Source organism: Ipomoea triloba, chromosome 14, assembly GCF_003576645.1.
Source record: "Ipomoea triloba cultivar NCNSP0323 chromosome 14, ASM357664v1".
Taxonomy (NCBI): domain Eukaryota; kingdom Viridiplantae; phylum Streptophyta; class Magnoliopsida; order Solanales; family Convolvulaceae; genus Ipomoea; species Ipomoea triloba.
The window spans coordinates 18,719,835-18,739,251 of record NC_044929.1 but is presented as its reverse complement, the minus strand read 5'-3'; the positions used below and the strand labels follow the sequence as shown (position 1 = coordinate 18,739,251).

Below are 19,417 nucleotides of genomic sequence, written 5' to 3'. Positions count from 1 at the left end.
GATTGAATTCTACTTGTTATTAATTGATGACCATAATTGATTGCTAGTTTAGGAGAGAGATTCATTACAACGAAAGTTGGTTGAAGACCTTGAACCTTACCAATTTCAACCTGATTTTTCCTACTATGAGAATAGGGGTAATTTGGGGGCTTACAATGCTTAGGTGCTTAAGACTATGATTGATGCATCACGAAAGTGGGGCAATCCTAGCCTAATTCTATTTATTGATTACGAAAGTAGTTGAATTGAATTCTTGTGTGCATTGTCCATAAATCCCCAGGTTAATTCTTCTTTTCCTAATTCTGAGATTGCTAGAGCATTAAGATTACAATACCCCTAATCTGACCCGTTTCATTATCATACAGTTTATTCACTAATTAATTTGCTTTTCTTTTGTTTCCCTATTTAGTTATCATTTACTTGGATTCTAGTTAATTCAATTGCTTTAGTGCCTAGAATTTCTTAGTTCACACAAATACGTGCCATAGCCCCAATCCTCAGCGGAATGACATTTACACCTTCATATTTACTATCACCATTATACACATCATCACCTTTAGTAGCACCACCTGTTGACATTTAACTCTCTCCCATTCTATTTGGACATATGACATATCATCTCTTAGTTATTGAATAATACAATTCAAATCTCTTAATGCATTTACTGTTGACTTAGAATCAATGACTGGAATTTCTTGAACTTGAGCATTCATCATAATATCATCAACAAATACAAAAACTTCACAACCATTTTCATGTTACATTAATGATATATAACACGAATTCGTTTTTAAAAATACCTCATATGAATTAACCGCATAACCAAATGACTTTTATATCAATAATTGTAATCTAACATTCAATTGTTGACAACTAAAGGCTTTTTGGCCACTATCACGAGCTATGCATAACGGAGATTTCAACCCACATATGCAATACAAAGCAGGCTCATATTGCAAGTTGACATTACGCCTAGTGAAGTTGTATAAAGATGGTGAAAATGATCTAGAATTTGACAAAAATATTGTTGTAGAATCCATCCACGTCCTTCCCTAGTGTTTATGGAGGTTTGACGATCTGGAATCTTTGCGATAAAGTTGAGTCCTTCCCTAGGGTTCTTTTGCAATCTCTTTCATTTTCTCTTTTCGTAAGTTTTTCTGAGCTTTAGAAACTGATTAGTGATTCCCGTGCAGCTAGTGCGAAGTCACCATTAGGTATGCAATCACACAGTGTTCAGGAATGTACTAATGCACCACACAAAAAAAAATGCACCTCACAACATTACACCTAATGATGCATTTTTGAACACTTTGTGGTGTATTTAACTATTTATGCATATCTAATGATGATTGACTGCATGGTCGCACGAGAACTTGATTGTGATCATATGAGAACTAATATTCCCATGAGAACTAATCTCATCCATTTAAAAAAAATAAATCTATAGATGAGATTAATTGGACAGATTAAAAATACGCCTGTGCAATTGATGTGTGCATATTAATAATGCGTTGTGTGTAACATATAAATATGCTTAATATGCTGAACCAAACACACAAAAACAATTTTCTAAATTACAACTAAACACGACAAATGAAACACCTAAAATTTATGCTCATGTATGCGGTCCATTTTGTTTCGCAAAAAAAAAAAAAATTAAAAAAATCTATGCGGTCCATTTCTGTTGAACCGAACCGGATGTTCCGGCTCAGGATGGGTCTTGCCAGAAGGCCCTCGGACTCTCGGACAGACCCGACCTTTTTGTCCCTCTCTGAACGGTTCGGTTCTGGAAGGCAAAGAATCTTCTGGAAGCAATCCTCAGTCTCTTTAAGCCCTAGCTAACACTCACCAAAACCTCCGTCTCATAAAACCTTATCTAATCATATCTCTCAGTCTCGCACCAAGCAGGCAACCTAACTCCTCGTCAGAAATGGCTTCTGCAAACGCCATCTCAACTGCCTCAATCCTCTCCTCACCTTCCAATCGAGTACGCCTATCTTTCATTTCTCTCTTTTCGTGATTATCGATGTTTGTTCCTTTTCGTTCTGAGCAGGTTACACTGTGCTTATCTGTTCGCATGTTGATGCAGGGGGGTTTGAGGAGTGGTAGGAGGACTAGCCAGCTGCAAGGGAGGAGGAGTTTCAACCCCAAGCCGTCCAACTCGAAGAATCGGTTTGTGGTGAGGGCTAATGCGAAGGATATTGCTTTTGACCAGAAATCCAGGGCCGCCCTTCAGGCCGGCATCGATAAGCTCGCTGATGCCGTCGGACTCACTCTTGGACCCAGGGGTAATTGCTCATTCCCTTGTCTTTTGGTGTAATGAATTTATACTCTTGTTACCTTGTGTTATATAGGATTGCCTGTTTTATGTGGTACTAGTTATTGAGGTAGTGTGAAGAATCGTGTTTCTTAGGCTTCACAGTGTTTGAGTTACATTTGTGTAGCTATCTGTTGGGGTTGTCAGCTTGGTGTGACCATATTGCAATGGCCTGTAATTGTGAGATTTGGAAAAAGCTATTTGTCCTATTGGAAGGAATGTATTTCTTTTGAGTGACATGAAAATTGGGGATTTGTTGGGGGAAGAAATGGATTGATAAAGCAGTAGCCAGCTTGGGGTGGGGGGGGGGGGGGGGGGGGGGTTGAGGACAGCTGCTTAGATCGTGTCTACTGCAGTTTACAGACAAAATGCACTTGACTTGCTCCGAACTGCAACTGTTGGATTAAAATGGAGATGAAAGAAAGTTCATAGTTTATCATAGTGGAACTATGTTGTTTCAGGTTCAAATGTTTTACTACAGAGAATTTTGTTACCATAAGTTGTGCATTACGAGCAGAATAACATAGTTTGTCACTCAGCAGGTGTAAAGGTATTCATGAAGATAATTTAACTTGTAAAACTTTTATTTTACTTCTACAGGGAGGAATGTTGTGTTGGATGAGTTTGGAACTCCAAAAGTTGTTAATGATGGAGTGACAATTGCTAGAGCTATAGAGCTTGCTGATGCTATGGAAAATGCTGGTGCAGCCCTTATTAGGGAGGTTGGTGCTTTTCCTTCCCTAGATTTGACTTGATTTTCATAGTCAGCTATGTCTTAATGTGTCTATTGTCAATGAAAGCATATTCTAAGTAGCTGTTCATTTTCTTTTACTTTTATATTTCTCTTAATCTGTTTTCTGTATGTCTAATTGTGAATTTATTATGAAGGTTGCAAGCAAAACCAATGATTCAGCTGGTGATGGAACAACAACTGCATCAGTTCTTGCACGTGAAATGATTAAACTTGGTCTCTTGAGTGTTACATCTGGTGCAAACCCAGTGTCCATAAAGAGGGGCATTGACAAAACTGTACTGGGTTTGGTGGACGAGCTTGAAAATAAAGCTAGACCGGTTAAAGGTCGAGATGATATTAAAGGTAATAGGGTTGTTATGCTTTAACCCTGATGAGAATTGTAACTTTCTTATTGGATTACAAAAAGTTCTTAATTAACCAAATTTCTTTGCGTTTCTTTGTCCAGCAATTGCTTCAATTTCAGCTGGAAATGATGAAGACATTGGCACCATGATTGCTGATGCAATTGACAAAGTTGGTCCTGATGGTGTGTTATCTATTGAGTCATCATCTTCCTTTGAAACTACAGTCCATGTAGAAGAGGGAATGGAGGTTTGTAAACCAATAATAAGAATGCATCTTGTCTATGGCATTCTCTACTTGTGTTTTCCCTATAATTGATCCCAATGTTGAATTCGTGCAGATTGATAGAGGATACATTTCCCCTCAATTTGTCACCAATCCTGAGAAATTGATTGTTGAGTTTGAGAATGCCAGAGTTTTAGTTACAGATCAAAAGATTTCTGCAATCAAAGACATTATTCCCTTGTTAGAAAAAACCACTCAATTGCGAGCTCCACTTCTCATTATTGCTGAAGATGTTACTGGGGAAGCCTTGGCTACTCTTGTTGTCAACAAGCTGAGAGGCATTCTGAATGTTGCTGCTATTAAAGCACCTGGTTTTGGTGAAAGGAGAAAGGCACTTCTTCAAGATATTGCCATTGTAACAGGTGCTTGAACTTTTTTGAAGACATATTTTACTTCTCAAGTATTGTTTTTTGCATGATGCTCTATTACTGCTGATAGGGTCTAGCCATTTCCCATGTTTCTTAACTAGTTTTCTGCTGCTTGCATTTTTCAGGAGCTGAGTATCAGGCTAGTGATTTGGGACTGCTTGTGGAGAACACACAGGTTGAAGCACTAGGTATTGCCCGAAAAGTGACCATTAAAAAGGACTCAACAACCATCATTGCTGATGCTGCTTCAAAGGATGAGATACAGTCAAGGATTGCTCAGCTTAAAAAGGAATTAAATGAAACAGATTCAATATACGATTCTCAGAAGCTTGCTGAGAGAATTGCCAAATTGTCCGGGGGTGTTGCTGTAATTAATGTCGGAGCAGCAACAGAAACTGAGCTTGAGGACCGCAAGCTCCGCATTGAGGATGCAAAGAATGCAACTTTTGCTGCTATTGAGGAGGGCATTGTTCCTGGTGGTGGTGCTGCATTAGTTCATCTATCAACTCATGTTCCTGTAATTAAGGACAAGCTTGAAGATGCAGATGAGAAATTAGGTGCTGACATTGTGCAAAAGGTAAAGATTGCTTGATTTTCATATTCTTTGTGCATTTATCTTTCTACTGTAATGTATATGGAAAGAACATGGAATCTTCTCCCGTAAAAAGAAAGTCCTAATCTTTAATTTGTATATGCATGCTTTGCAGGCATTATTAGCACCTGCATCTTTGATAGCCCAAAATGCTGGGGTTGAGGGTGAGGTAGTTGTGGAGAAGCTGAAGGACAGTGAATGGGAGATTGGCTACAATGCAATGACCGACACCTACGAGAACCTCGTTGAAGCCGGAGTTATTGATCCAGCCAAGGTGACAAGATGCGCTCTGCAGAACTCTGCATCAGTAGCAGGAATGGTGCTCACCACCCAAGCCATTGTTGTGGAGAAGCCGAAACCTAAGGCACCTGCACCCGCAGCTCCACAAGGGCTCACCGTGTGAGATGAATGATCTCAGAGGAATTTTTGGGGCAGTTGGGTCTCTGATTATTAAACTGTGCTCTTTTTGTGGACTTGTTGATTTGAGAATTTTTAGCCACATCGTTGTCTAGCACACAAATGTTAGCTTTAGTAGAGAAGATGATGATGGTGTATGTGAGTCAGAGTTAAACATCCTCCGGTTCTTCATAGTTTTGAGTTGACTGTAGAATTAGTAATAAAGTCAATTTATTTCGTCTGTCAAAATTCATTCCATAATTCTAATTTCTGCTTTGCTCAACAAAACTGGTTACTGGAGTACAAGAAAAGCATGCATGCATTTCGACCATTAAACAGTGAAGAACTTTTTGTTGTTCTGCAGCAATCGAGTACAAGAAATCATGCATTTTGACCATTAAACAGGGAATGACGTTTTGTTCTTCAGCTCGACCACCGAGCTGCCGGTTCTTTGTTCAGCCTCTGCAAGATGGCTGTGGCCTCGCCATTTGGTGGAAAATTTGACCCTAATCAAAACGAATTGAAGAGCCTAAATCAGATTCAGCCAGAGCAACCTACACATGTTTCGCTTTCAGATCCTTGATATTTGTTGCACATATTTCACCCGCTATCTCCATGTATCCATAAAATTTCAGAGATGTATGTATGTAGGAATCCAATCTATAATAAGCCTCTTTAGCAAATAAACAAAAATAATATGAGTTAAGAGTTGTCGATTTGATCGTACAGATTATTTAAGCTAACATATACAGTATTAATGACAATATATTACAATAGTAATAACAATATCATAAAAACATTTGTCCTCCACCATAATAGATTATGCGTGGATTTAATTCATTATATGGGCTACATAACAGTGAACTATGCCCATTTTCACATACATTTATTTATTGATAGGATATATATATATCACACATAATTGCATGGACTACATAGGAATAAACTAGGTTCATGGGTGCACACATTTAGAGTTGAGAGACTGAAGGCGTTTCCCAAATCACCGCTATTGGGCTAGTAACAAGGTGCGTCCCATCACTCCATTTTAAAGACCCGAATGAAGTATCAGATTGTTGAATGCTTTCAAAAGTTACCTCATAAGATAGTGTATCGATTTTGTCACTAAACACCAGCCTACTCGGTGACACATTCACACGAACATTTGGGGGTGTAACCAGTGTTACCTGATAAGCAACATTCTTCACCTTCCCCACATTTTTAACACTTCTCTTGTACTTCACAGTTTGGAGATTCTTTTTGAAAAAAACTGCAAAGGAAGGGTAATTTAGAGAGCCTGGATTATCCAAATCCCGCCTGCTGCAATCCACCAGAGGAGAATTCCGCAGGAACAACGCAATTTCCTTGCTGTCATACCCAATGGTACATAAAAAATCCACATAATCATCAACTCCGGCATCATAGACTAGACCTGGATCTACTGCGTGGGATGGATCAACGTGTCCAGATCCATGAGCATAGGGCACGGATGGCTCTCCAGTGTGAAGATCTATGAGACTCTTTCCGGAATTATCCAGAGTGTAAGCAGTTGTCATGAGCGCAGACTTGATGGCAGCAGGGCTCCAAGTTGGATAGAGCTTTCTAAGCATGGCGGCCAATCCACTGACGTGAGGACATGCCATGGAGGTGCCGGACATAATCATGAACTCCGATCTTCTATCATCCATGATGTTATCGGAGGGTGCTTTTGCGCCAGTGTAGGCCGCTAGGATGTTAACTCCCGGTGCAATCACATCTGGTTTGAGAATTTCAGGAGTTAATTTATTGGGCCCCCGGCCTGAGAAAGCTGCCACACGCGGTGCAGACGGAGAATTTCCGATTACTGTTCCTTTAAATACAATTTTGGCAGTTGGCGATTGATTTTTGTTTATATAATCAAAGATTATGTCTCCGTCGGCTGCGGTAACGACTGCCGCGGGAATCATATCAGGGTTGGCGTTAGGCTCGTAGCCTTGGTCAGGCAGGTTAGGAATGATCGTTCCTACTCCACCAGCCTGGTTTACAGCAACTCCTTTATCAACAATGGAAGTACCGTCTCCTTGCTCACAAAACACGATCTTCCCCTTGACTTTTGAAGCGTCGAGTTCTCCGGAAATACAGAAATAGCTTTTGGCTTCTTCACCGTGGACCAGTGAAACTAGGTTTGTGGTCGGTGCTGAGCTCCCGGAGTACAAGGAGGTGCCGGTGAAGCTCCTGCCATTCCCTAGTGTCACCACAGCCGGGAATTCCCTATCAATAGTGGAAGCACCGACCGTCAAAATCCATGGCGCATTGTTGTCGGAAGTAGATAGACGGGGGCCATTATTTGCAGCAGAGCAGGAGACGAGGACTCCCTTCTGCACCGCACCAAAAGCCCCAATTGCAATGGGATCCTCACTGTACGGCGCAGGCTCGTCCCCAATGGAAATCGAAAGCACGTGCACACCGTCTGCAACGGCCTGATCCATCGCAGCGAGAATATCGGAATCGGAACAACCTCCTAGCCAGCAGACTTTGTAAACTGCTATTTTGGCATTTGTGGCTATGCCTCTGGCTTCACCCTCTGCGAGTCCAAAAAAGCTAGCGTCGCCAACAACAGATCCAGCTGCAATAGACGCAACATGTGTGCCATGCCCTTCAATATCTATCGCCGATAACGGTTCATCAACTATTGGCTCTCCCTCATCAGCTTCTAAGCCTTTGTAAAAAGCACGAGCACCAATGATTTTCCCATTACATGAAGTCGCCGGAAATTCTGGACCAACCTCGCACTTGTTCTTCCACTTGTCAGGAATCGGGGATAGACCCTTGTCGGAGAAGCTACGCCTTTCCGGCCAGATTCCACTGTCCAGAACACCGATTATAATATCAGCTCCGAAATCAGAGCTAGGGCCCAGAACAGAGGAGGGGGTAGTTAAGCCTAAGAATTGGGGAGACCTAGTGGTCTGGAGCTGGCGGAGGTTATCCGGAAGGACAGAGATGACGCCCGTAACGTTTGCTAGTTCAGAGGCTTGGGAGGGAGTGAGGCGTGCAGAAAACCCATGGGCAACATGTTCATAGGTGTACAACAGCTCAGATGATGAGTGTTTAGATATGATGGATGAATACCAGTCATGATGGGTAGAGAAAACCTGAGGCTTCTCGGATTTCGACATGAAAACGATGAAGCCCTTTGGTTCCTCTAATGAAGAAACAGAAACACTGCAGACTGAAAGGAGACATAAGAAGAATATCAAGACAAAGGAGCTTGGAGCGAGCCTCCAGGAAACATCCATTATATTATGCATGTATTTTGATGATTCGATGATGATGAGGATGCCTTTCTCACACGGACTGTGGCTATATATAGAGCCGAATTGAAGAAGCTAACGAGCTAGCTAAGCAGTACAGCACAGCTTTTCCAACATAAAATATAATATACAATATTTTATTTTTTTGAAACAAAATCTAAATATTATATTAACTAGAGTCTAGCTCAAAAACATAAACAATAGAAGAGAAAGCGACAAAAAATTAATCCACACAATTAGGCTTGGACAAGACCTCCAAGACTAAGGAATGAATGACCATGTTCCCGCACCTTTTAGCAAGCTAAAAGCATAAGTTTGAAAAAACTATAGCTATTCCTCTAACATCATTTAAAATGAGATTGAATGACGATAAAAGATTATAATATAATATAATAGTTTTTTTTTTTTGAAAAAACAAACTCAATTAATCAATGAGTGAATAGCCAAATACCTTGTGTTCAGATGACACAACTTAGCATACACTGAGAGCTTACAAAAGATACATTTTTTTTAAACTTAGAGGACCCAATTGTACTATCCAATCGATTTGGGTGCCAATTTGATCCTTTTTTCCTTTTATAAAGGATGAGTTTTCCTAGAGGCAAATTATTCTGTGGACTTAGATCCACCTTGCAAGGTGGACCAGGATCCAAAGATACACAGTTTACATACTAAATGCTCACAATTTATATTTTAAAACTTCACAATTTGTGATTACCCTGCATTATATTTACAAATTCTCACACTTAGAAATACAATTTATATTCTAGATATGTTTACAATTCTAATACTAAAAATACACAATTTGGGATTAGGGTCCACCTTGACTCTATGGTGTAACAATTGTTAAGGTGGACCCTGGTCCATGGTATAACAAGAACCAATAATTACAATCTTACATTTATAAAAAATCGACGGATCTGATCAATTTTTTTTTATAAATGTGGTGGCATTTTTGTAATTATCATCAATTTCACTATGCAAACTTGAACAATTAAATATGCAATCTTTAACAACTAAATATGAAAGCCTTGAGATTTCAAAAAAAAATAAATATGAAAGCCTTGTAAATTTTATAAAATCAAGGAAAAAAGCTAAATGTTAAATATAAATCGTAAATGCTAGACCTTAACCAGTAAAAAGTGAACCACTAAACCAAATAAAATAAAAAATTCAGTCGTAAACTCTAAAATCGAAACCCTAATAAGAGTAGTGCACTTTTGCAATTTCGCAAATACAATCTTTTAATAATAAATATGCAAAATGTTAATACTAAATGTGAAAAAATGTTAATACTAAATGTGCAAATTTGGCAAAGTCTGAGAATTACAGATTTTGGTGTTCAAATTTGTATAGTAAAATTCGTGATGATTAAAAAATTGCCACCATATTTTTTTAAATTTGATATGATGGGTCTAATTTTTCTAGATGTAAGATTGAGATTGGTTCTTATTTCTCCCATAGGAATTTGTTCAGGTGCGGATGCGCTAATATGAGTCGTTGATCAAATCTAGACCAATGGCCCAAATTAATGAAAATATAAAAAAAACGCGCGTCTGGAAGGAACCAAGCAACTTAACCTTAAGTATTAAAATGACACACTTTAAGTACACAAACCATGCATCTTAAGCACACAAACAAAGCATCTTAAGAGTACAAACGACACACCTACAATTTTAAAATGGCGTACCTTAAGTATAGAAGCCACGCACCTTAAGAAGAAAAATCACGCACCTTAAGAAGGAAAATCACACACCTAAAGCTTTAAATAAACAGATGCACCTTAAGTTTCATCATTTGACGCACCTTAAGCACACAAACCATGCACCTTAAGAAGGAAAATCACACACTACAATATTTTTCTAATCATTGTTAATCCTGGACATTGATCTTGGCAAAATCAATGGCTCTCCGTATTCTCTCACTCTATATATATGTATTTGTCCCCCATACTAATTTATTTGATTAAATGGGCTCTATAGGAATGAACTAGTATAGGCCATTTTTACATTCATTTAAATGAAGATTTATCCACCATAATAATCCTGGAAAATTATATTAGAGACAATGAATAAATGTTCATTTTCAATATACTAAATGTACATTATTTGTGTACTGAAGATTCATTATTTGATAATATACAAAATAATAAATTTCTAGTATATAAATAATATACCTTTAGAAAATGAACATTCATTGGGTTAGAAATGAATTTTTAGTATATTTAAAATAATTTATATCAATAGTGTTGTGACTATAGCCTATAGCTCTGAGCCATTCCCGGAGAAACGGATCGTATATGTAAATGGAAATGAGACAAATACAAGAAGAAGAAGAAACAATATAGAGACAAGTGATCACCATTCCGTTTTCATTCATCAATCTCTTTACAAAATGGGGGATACAAATATATAATACACTAATATTAATAACAATAATAATGCTTACAAACGTTATAACCGTAACAATCATAATGTCCACACTTAATATCATTTATAAAAAATAGTACAGTTTTTCAGTATGTGCATTGAATGGCTGAATACTAAATACCCAAGTACGTGAGGCTATGCAGCCCTATTATTTTAACTTTTTACTATCAGTCAAATTCGATTTTATCCTTCATCATTACCTGTTGAACATAAATTTGGACTAACTTTTTATCCATTTATCATTAGTGATGAAAAGATATAATTTTTAACAAAGTACCAACTAATATTTTTTTCCCAAAAAAGAAAAAAAAAAGAAAGAAAAAACTATGAAGGTGAGTATGAATGATGATAAGAAGAAAATGTTGGTCGGACGAGAATTCCAACAGTGATGCATCGCAATAACTATGAAGGTGAGTATGAATGAATGCTTCTCAAAAAGCAGATGAAGATGCAGATAAAAACGAATGGAACTTTGTGTATAATCACCATAAAGTCCATATAGATAACCCTATTTTTAGCATGTGCATGGATGACAAAACAAAGCAGTACAACACAGTTTTTCCCACATATAATATAATATATAAGGGGGTGTTTGGTTGGATGTAATTTAGGTGTATGTAGTTCACTTGCAATTCCTTAACGGGATGTTTGGTTCACGGAATAGGCAGGGAATGGCATAACATTCCCAGTAATAGCCTATTCCGTTGTTTGGTAAGCAGTTGTATTTCCAGGAATAATATTTCTGGGAATGGTCTATTACCCTTGCAAGAGTAATAGCTATTACCACCACTCCCCCTGGTATTAACCTATTCCTGACCTCTCAGGAATAGGATTTTTTTTTTCTTTCTTTTTTACCCTTTGTTAAACCTAATTTTTTTAGTCTCACTATTCTAAAATTGATCGCATCCCAACTTTCTCTCTGTCATCGCACATACAACCAAACTCCACTAGATGATTACATATTACAACCAAATGAATCGATTCTCCATACAACCAAAGGTCACTGAGTTCAATACAAAAAAAAAAAAAAAAGGCCACTGAGTTCTGCAGCCTATGGGAGAGTTGTAGCAACGTTGAGAGGAGCAGAGGAAGCTAGTGCTCGTCTTCTGGTACCACCCAGTTCTGCTGCAGCTTATGGGAGAGTTGTAACAACGTTAAGAGGAAGCTAGTGTTCGTTTGCAGGTACCACCGAGTTCTTCTGCAGCTTATGGGAGAGTGGGATTAAACTCTTACACCACAAATGTTGCTGATCATCCACCCACTCGATCTAGATCTCAAGTAAGGTTTGATCCTTTCACTGGAGAACCTTACAAATTTGACCCCTTCACCGGAGAACCTATCCTCCCTGAGAGTTCGTCACGCTAATTTTTAAATCCGCACTGATGATAATTGTTCTTGTTGTCCAAACTACGTCGGTAAAGTTGAGTGAGACACTATAGGTGTGAATTTTTTATGTGAATGTTGATGCATGGGTTTATTTTGTTTGTAGAATAGTTCTGTTCTTGGGTAAAAACCATAAATAGAGACCCATCAAGACTCTTGAATCTTGAAGTAGTTGAGCAAAGAGTTCCTTGAATCAAGGGGAGTCTTAATTTTAAATCCTTACCTGAAAAAACTAATCATCAACAAACACTATTATAAACGTATACTTTAATCTCTTTTCCAAATCACATATCATCTAATGCAGCACAAAAAAGTAAATCACCATAATAAAAGCTTAAAATTGATCGAATCACGCTAACTTATAATAACACCAACAACAACAACGACAACGACGCTAAAGTGGTAAAATGATGCTGCGCAAAGAGAAATGCAAAATAATTTATTTATTTATTTTTAGTCCGGATTCGAACCTTTGCCCTCTTATATAAAAGAGGATAAGCACACATTTTTATCATTTCTGTATTTATAGCATGTTTGGTTCATGGAATAACATTCATACATACATACATACATTCATATATATATATATCCACAATACAAATGCACAATGCGATGACTATTGTTGAATATTAATAAGAAATACTTCTGAAATAACAAGCACAAAAAATGAAAGTTTCGAATTTACAAATTCAAATCATGAATAGTTCTTACATCCTAAGTTAAAGTGCATAAGTATTGTAGCTTAAATTTTGCAGCATAAAACGAATTTATAATTTAAAAGTTGAGCACTCAACAATTAAATTCGACAAACAAGAACAAGAAATAACACAAATTTGTTTTCATGAATGCAAAAGTTTAAGGAGAGGATTTGTGAAGAGAGATAATATAATTTCAAAGTTGTGTATCATGGATGAATTGTGAAATTCTTGCAAATATTATTTCTTCTCCGCACTCAAATGATTCACTAACTTGAATTATTCAAACAGCAGCATGCTAATGATTAATACAAGCAGCCATATGAAAGAAATGAAAATTGAGAAACGTCAGCAAAGAGTAAATTAAAGGTGAAAGAGAAAGTAAGTGACATATAAAACAAATTAAACAAGTAAAAAGGAAAGAAACATTTAATATATAATACACTTATATTATACACGTGATATTCCATCATAATTATCTTCATATATAATACACACAAAGTTCCAAAATTACACTTAATTAGAGCAATGGTGGTAAATATAATAATAATAATAATAATAATAATAATAATAATATAATCAATGCCAAAGACCTTGTGGTCGCGGCATAGCTGTGGCCCTCCCAAGTGAGAGGTCGCCTTTAGTTAGGTGAGAACCCTGTAGACTTATCTGATCATTTATATATATTCATTTTGTTGTGCATCCGTTGTAGACTTATTATCCGATCATTTATATTCATTTTGTTGTGCATTCGTTCTCAGTTTGTCCAATTTGTTGTGCGGTTGTATTCATAGCCGTTAGATCTCTCAAAATGGATGATCTAGATTAGTCTACAGGACCTTCACCTAATGATAGGTTCTCACTTGATCCGGAACCCATATATATATATATATATATATATATATATATATATATATATATATATATATATATATATATATATATGCCGTTTAAGGAATTAATGATCGTTTTAATCCATCGACTATGTCGCAATTACCAAATTGGTTATCGACTATCAATTTTGACCAATTAAATTCTAAATTATTAATTTTGTAACCAATTTGGTTCTCCGTCAAACAGATCGAGAACCGATTTTGTAATTATGGAGAACAAAATCAATTACAAAATTAATATTTTATGATTTAATTAATCAAAATTGATTGTTGAAAATCAATTTAATAATTACGGTATAGCCTAAGAGATCAAAACCGTCATTAAATCTATTTTAAGCATGTGCATGGAATGGCCGGCAAGCTGAAGAACAATAATTATACCAACGATGTGATGTGGCCTGGAACGAGGTTGATGGCGATGACTTGCACATGCAGCACTATATATTGATGGAGAATAGAAGGTTTTTATTTATTTATTTATTTATTTTTTTGGAATCACATTACAGTTTATCTCACCATCTCCAAGAATATGAGAATGGAATTGAGTTTATGAGCATTTAACCATTTTTTATTTTCTTTTTGTGAAAAGAAAAACTAAATTCATGGACAAATTGTCCCATGGATTAGGGTCTAGTTGCATTACATCGTGGACCCTGGTTTAAAATAATCTTCAAACATGTGCTGCATTTTTGACAATTCTAATCATATGTATTTACAGTCCCACCATTATTTTAATTATATTTTTTATTATTATAATTTATACTGATGGGGTCATGGGATGTTGAGACTCATTTTATTGGATAAGTCTTAGCCCAAGTGGGGGTGGTGAAGGAAAGAGGTTGGATTGAAATCTTGTTGGGCTAGGAAGGCACGTGACATGAGTGACAGGCATAGAAGCAAGCAAGCAGGAGCCCAAAAGAGAGGTAGTGCAAGACAGGGTATAACGCAGTGCGTAGCAAGGTCAAGAGGGGTGGTGTGTATAGTGGCGCGTGTGGGACATGGGGGTAGTGTGAATGGGACGTGCGCATGGCATGAGGGGTGTGTGAAATGGCGGTTGGGGTATGTGGGGATGGTGTGCATGGGCGTGCGCATGACACGAGGGTGTGTGTGAAATGGCAGTTGAGGATACGTGGGGGGTGTGTGCACGAGCGAGGGGTCCAAAGCTACGGGGGCCAACATAGCTCGTCCAACCGTTCAGGATCAAGGATCTAAGTGGGCTGCAAGGAATAAAATCCCAGAGAGGGCCCCCCGACCCCGCCGATGAGTCCGAAGGTGAAAGAACATACCGCACTCCCGATGACGGGGGATCCCACAGTAGGGGCGGCCTTTCTCAAACAAAAGGAGCGAGGTAACCTCTCGAAAAGGCCTATGATATCGGTAACCCCGCCCTTCACCCAAAGGATTATGAGAGAACCCTTCCTTCTAATTTCAAACCCCCAAGTATCAACCGATTTGATCGCTTGGGTGACCTACAAAACATATCATGACCTATCAGGCCACTATGATGCTAATGGGATCCTCATAGGTCATGATGTGTATAGCCTTCTTTTCTACGTTGTCGGGCTAAGCCCAATGCTAGTTCACGAATCTTAAGGGAAACACCGTTGATTCTTTCCGCGACCTGGCTATAAAGTTAATCACTCATTTTATGAGGGGAATGAAGGGTCAAAAACACTTTATACATCTCACCATCGTGAAACAAGGCGTAGGGGAATCTTTGACATACTTCTTAGTCTGCTTGCGAGCAGAAGAGGCGGGCGTAGAGTATATAGAGGACAAATCGACCACCGTTATGTCTGTGGATGCCCTAAGGGTTGGAGAGCTTTATAAGAGTTTAAGACGCAAAAGTCAGAGCACCTATGCCGCTCTTATGGCAAAGGTTGACAGATATGCAGAGGCAGAAGATGCAAATCGGCTCACAGAGAGTGGAGAATAAACCCCCTCGAAGAAACCTCGGGCTAAGGAACTAGTTAAGAAAAAGGGAACAAACCCACATGTAGAATAAAATTTCATAGGAAGAGGGAAAGCTATGACAAATGTCAACTTCCAGAATCTGATAGGGATCCACATGATACTCCCTCTATGGGCACCCCGTCCCCCCGTGGAGGCATTACCCACGATTCCCCTCACCCCTATCAAAGTGTGACCAGTGAAATAATTGCGTATGCTGAGGAATGTCAAATGATCAAGGCCCTCGACTAGCACGGCAGGGACATCGTGAGCTCCGACTTAGAGAAATATTGTCGTTTTCACCGTCGATATGGGCATAACATGAATGAGTGCCAAGCATGGAGGAAGGAAATAGAGGACCTCATCCAATTAGGTTAGTCAGGAAATTTCATAGATTGGAATAGGATGCACCTTGGAAATGTGTGGAAGGGGGAAATAGTTGAACGCTCCAATCATTCGAACCCTGTAAAAGAGAAACCCACAAAGGAAGTCAGGGACAGATGTAAGCGCTTGGTGATAAATGTAATTTTTGGGGGATGGCCATTGATGGAGGATGAATAAAAATATGTAGGGTCTGTAGAAGAAACACCCGTCTCGAAGAAGCTGCAGTGGGAAACTATCACTTTATTGGATAGTGACCTCCCAGGCAAGGGGGTCTCATCCAAGGACGCTATGGTTATCTCGATGGGAATCAACGAGACTATGGTAAAACAGGTTCTAATAGACATGGGGATTAGTGTAAATGTTATTTATCACGACGTATTCATGAAGTTAGGTTTCACCCAAGATTAACTCCGATTAATCAGAACTTTGCTCTCTGGGTTTACTGGGGACACCGTTGAGACCGAAGGATCAATACACTAACCCGTGGAATTAGGCATTCCCGTAAACATCCAAGAAACATAAATGAATTTTGTAGTTGTGCGAATGGCGTTTGCCAATAACATTATCCTCGGGAGACCCGGGTTAGTTAATGTTGGAGGGATTGTCGATGGAATACATGTGCTTGAAATTACATACACCTAAAGGGATTGAGAGAGTAAGGAGGGACCAACAACCGGATCGGGAATGCTACCAGAAAGGTTGCCAGAAAATAGGGGAAGAACTACTACTCGTGCACATCATGGAAAAGGAGGTGGAAAAATAATAATTAAGGAATGGTTAGGAACTGGTCGTAAAATTAGAGGAAATAACGTTGGATCCATCTAGCCCGAGTCGACGAGTAAAGATAGGGATATGGCTCACAGAGAATTTGCGCGAGGAAATTATTCACGAGGGAGACTAGCAGGCCCAAACAAGGAAGGCTGTTCCATTAGCCGTCTCTGGAATACACATCATCTGAAGCATTTCTTTCAATAACTCAAGCTAGGGGCGGACTAGATGAGCTTTAAGAGGGAAATGACCTCATAAGGTATAATTATAAAATTTGTACGTACGCATGCATTTGAACAAAGGATTATTCTACTTCTATGTTCATAATTCTCTTCTTGCTAACCTCGCACGGAGCCAAGATGATATCTCTATTTATAACCTTTATTTACTCCTTATTTTGGTTATTTTTGGTGCAAAATATCTATAACTTGAGTGGGAATCTATGACTTGTTTGTGTGTTTTGTGTTCTTAAGTGTGATTGTCCACAACGAGTAGCAAAGGAAGTATTTTGGAGCTTATTGAATCAATTTCGGAAGTTAAGGAACCCACTCAAGGAAGGATAAGAGCAGCGGGACACGAAACAGAAGGAAATCAATCAAGGAAGCAGCCACACGGCCACCCACACGACCATGTGAGCGGCCGTGAGGCCATTTAAGTCACAACGAGATCGCGAGCTCCTCACGGCCAGGCTCACAGCTGTGAGGTAGGCCGTGAGGTCTGCGCTGATGCCTATTTAAGTCGCGTTTTTATGCACTTTTTGGAGATTCCGAACCCGAGCAAGTGTTGGCTTATTTTTCCTCTTTTTTCTAGATTTTCCTAGCATAGATTACTATAGTTTTACATAGTTTGCTTTGATTTCAAGCTTAAATTGTAGATTGGAGTGGATTTCTACCAAGATTTCTTCTTAGTTTTCTTGCAATGTTGATGGAGATTTATTGTAGCTTTGCTTTGTTTACCATTATGATGCGTAAGTATTTAGCTTTTGGGTTTGGATTACGGTCCTATTGCTATTCTTGATGCTAGGGTTGTGATTATTGCATAAAAGGGATAAATTATCTCTCTAGGGTTCTTATGTTTGAATTGGATTAAAAATTCTTCTTGTTAGTGATTGATGCGCAGCAATTGATAGCTTGTTTTGGAGAGGCTTTTATCTCAATGAAAGTTGGATGAAAGGCTCAAGCCTAACCAATTTCAAATCCAATTTTCCTTCTGTGAAAATAGGGGTAATTTGGGGCTTATAATGCTTTTGTGTTTCAAGGGTTAGGATTTATACATCATGAAAGTGGGGCAATCCTACTCTAATTCTTGTTTATTGATTATTATCCACTACAAGAAAAATGGTCATAGACAACAGTTTTTTGACAAAATTGTTGTCTTTTGTTTAAAAGACAACAATTTTGTCCAAAACCGTTGTCTTTGACGCAACAATTTTATCAAAGACAATGGTTTTATCGAACCGTTGTCTTTTGTGCATTTTGCAAAAAAACAACACTACAAAGACAACGATTTTTTAAAACCGTTGTCTAAGTGCGGATTTTTTTTATTTAAGACAACGGTTTTTTAAACCGTTGTCGTTGGTGTGTTGTCTTTAAGTGCTCTTGAATACATAACACTACAAAGGCAACGGTTTTTTTTTAAAACCGTTGTCTTTTCTCAGTCTTTATTTTTAAAAAGACAACGATTTTATTTAACCGTTGTCGTTCGTGCAGTGTGTTGTCTTTAAGCACACTTGAATACACAATACTACAAAGACAACGATTTTATAAAATCGTTGTCGTTAGTGTGTTGCCTTTAAATGCTTTTGAATACACAACAATACAAATACAACGATTTTTTAAAAACCGTTGTCTTTTCTCAGTCTTTGTTATTAAAAAGACAACAATTTTATTTAACCGTTGTCGTTTGTGTGTTGTCTTTAAGCGCACTTGAATAAAAAACAGTACAAAGACAACGATTTTTTTAAACCCGTTGTCTTTAGTTGTTAGTGTGTTGTCTATATATTTAGATTATTATTATATTTATATACTTACTTAATTTGAAAAAAAAAGTGAAGACTTGTTATTAAAAGAAAAACTTAATTATATGGTAAAAGACTTTAATAAAAAAAAATAAAAGTCAAAATAATTAAATTTTTGACTTTCAACACTTTGTTATGTGAAGAGTAAAGTGATTCATTGTATTGTCTCAAAATAACTGTATAGACATCTACTATTTATACAACAGTATACTCTTAACCTAATGGGTCCATTCCTAAAAGGACAAAAACATGAACCTACCTTACAAGATGGATCTGAGTCCACGGCATAACAACCGATTCCCACCCCTATCTGAGAAGGATACATATTCTTACTTCTTAGTTTGTCCTAGACGACCTTAAAAGTCTTGAATTTTCGTGTGAGATGGAATAAAAAAAAAATTACTTTTCTTTGTTTTGCAACCTGTAACTTTTGCTGCCAAATGGCATCTTTTGTCCAAACCCATTCAACGAAATCCAACCCCATCATGGATTATAATAAATAAATAAATTTATAAAATAGAGACAAATTATTCTGTAGATCAAGATTTACATTACAA

At 37.9% G+C, this 19,417-nt stretch overlaps 2 protein-coding genes across 3 annotated transcripts; one reads left to right on the top strand and one right to left on the bottom strand.

The window, feature by feature from the left end:
* Positions 1-1,825: 1,825 nt before the first annotated feature.
* Positions 1,826-5,303, top strand: LOC116004570 (ruBisCO large subunit-binding protein subunit alpha-like). Its single transcript, XM_031244676.1, has 8 exons — positions 1,826-1,987; positions 2,090-2,288; positions 2,918-3,039; positions 3,206-3,413; positions 3,517-3,662; positions 3,754-4,060; positions 4,192-4,643; positions 4,774-5,303. The coding sequence occupies exons 1-8, from the start codon at positions 1,931-1,933 to the stop codon at positions 5,059-5,061; spliced, it is 1,779 nt and encodes a 592-aa protein (XP_031100536.1). The 5' UTR covers positions 1,826-1,930; the 3' UTR covers positions 5,062-5,303.
* Positions 5,304-5,545: 242 nt separating this feature from the next.
* Positions 5,546-8,346, bottom strand: LOC116005075 (subtilisin-like protease SBT1.4). Of its 2 annotated transcripts, XM_031245305.1 has the most exons (2): positions 6,149-8,346; positions 5,546-5,727 (listed from the first exon to the last, which is right to left on the bottom strand). In XM_031245305.1, exons 1-2 carry the CDS (start codon positions 8,336-8,338, stop codon positions 5,686-5,688), a joined length of 2,232 nt encoding a protein of 743 aa, XP_031101165.1. In that variant the 5' UTR covers positions 8,339-8,346; the 3' UTR covers positions 5,546-5,685. The 2 variants fall into 2 exon arrangements, with proteins under 2 accessions (XP_031101165.1, XP_031101164.1); XM_031245304.1 differs by lacking the exon at positions 5,546-5,727 and having other exon boundaries at positions 5,729-8,346.
* Between the last annotated feature and the right edge of the window lie 11,071 nt (positions 8,347-19,417).

What these genes read in the sequence shown, in the direction of transcription:
- LOC116004570 (XM_031244676.1), top strand. Translation starts at nt 1,931, where the DNA reads ATGGCTTCTGCAAACGCCATCTCAACTGCCTCAATCCTCTCCTCACCT. An exon ending in ATGTAGAAGAGGGAATGGAG is followed by an intron (nt 3,663 to 3,753) that starts GTTTGTAAACCA and finishes GAATTCGTGCAG; the next exon opens with ATTGATAGAGGATACATTTC. An exon ending in AGATATTGCCATTGTAACAG is followed by an intron (nt 4,061 to 4,191) that starts GTGCTTGAACTT and finishes TGCATTTTTCAG; the next exon opens with GAGCTGAGTATCAGGCTAGT.
- LOC116005075 (XM_031245304.1), bottom strand. Translation starts at nt 8,338, where the DNA reads ATGCATAATATAATGGATGTTTCCTGGAGGCTCGCTCCAAGCTCCTTT.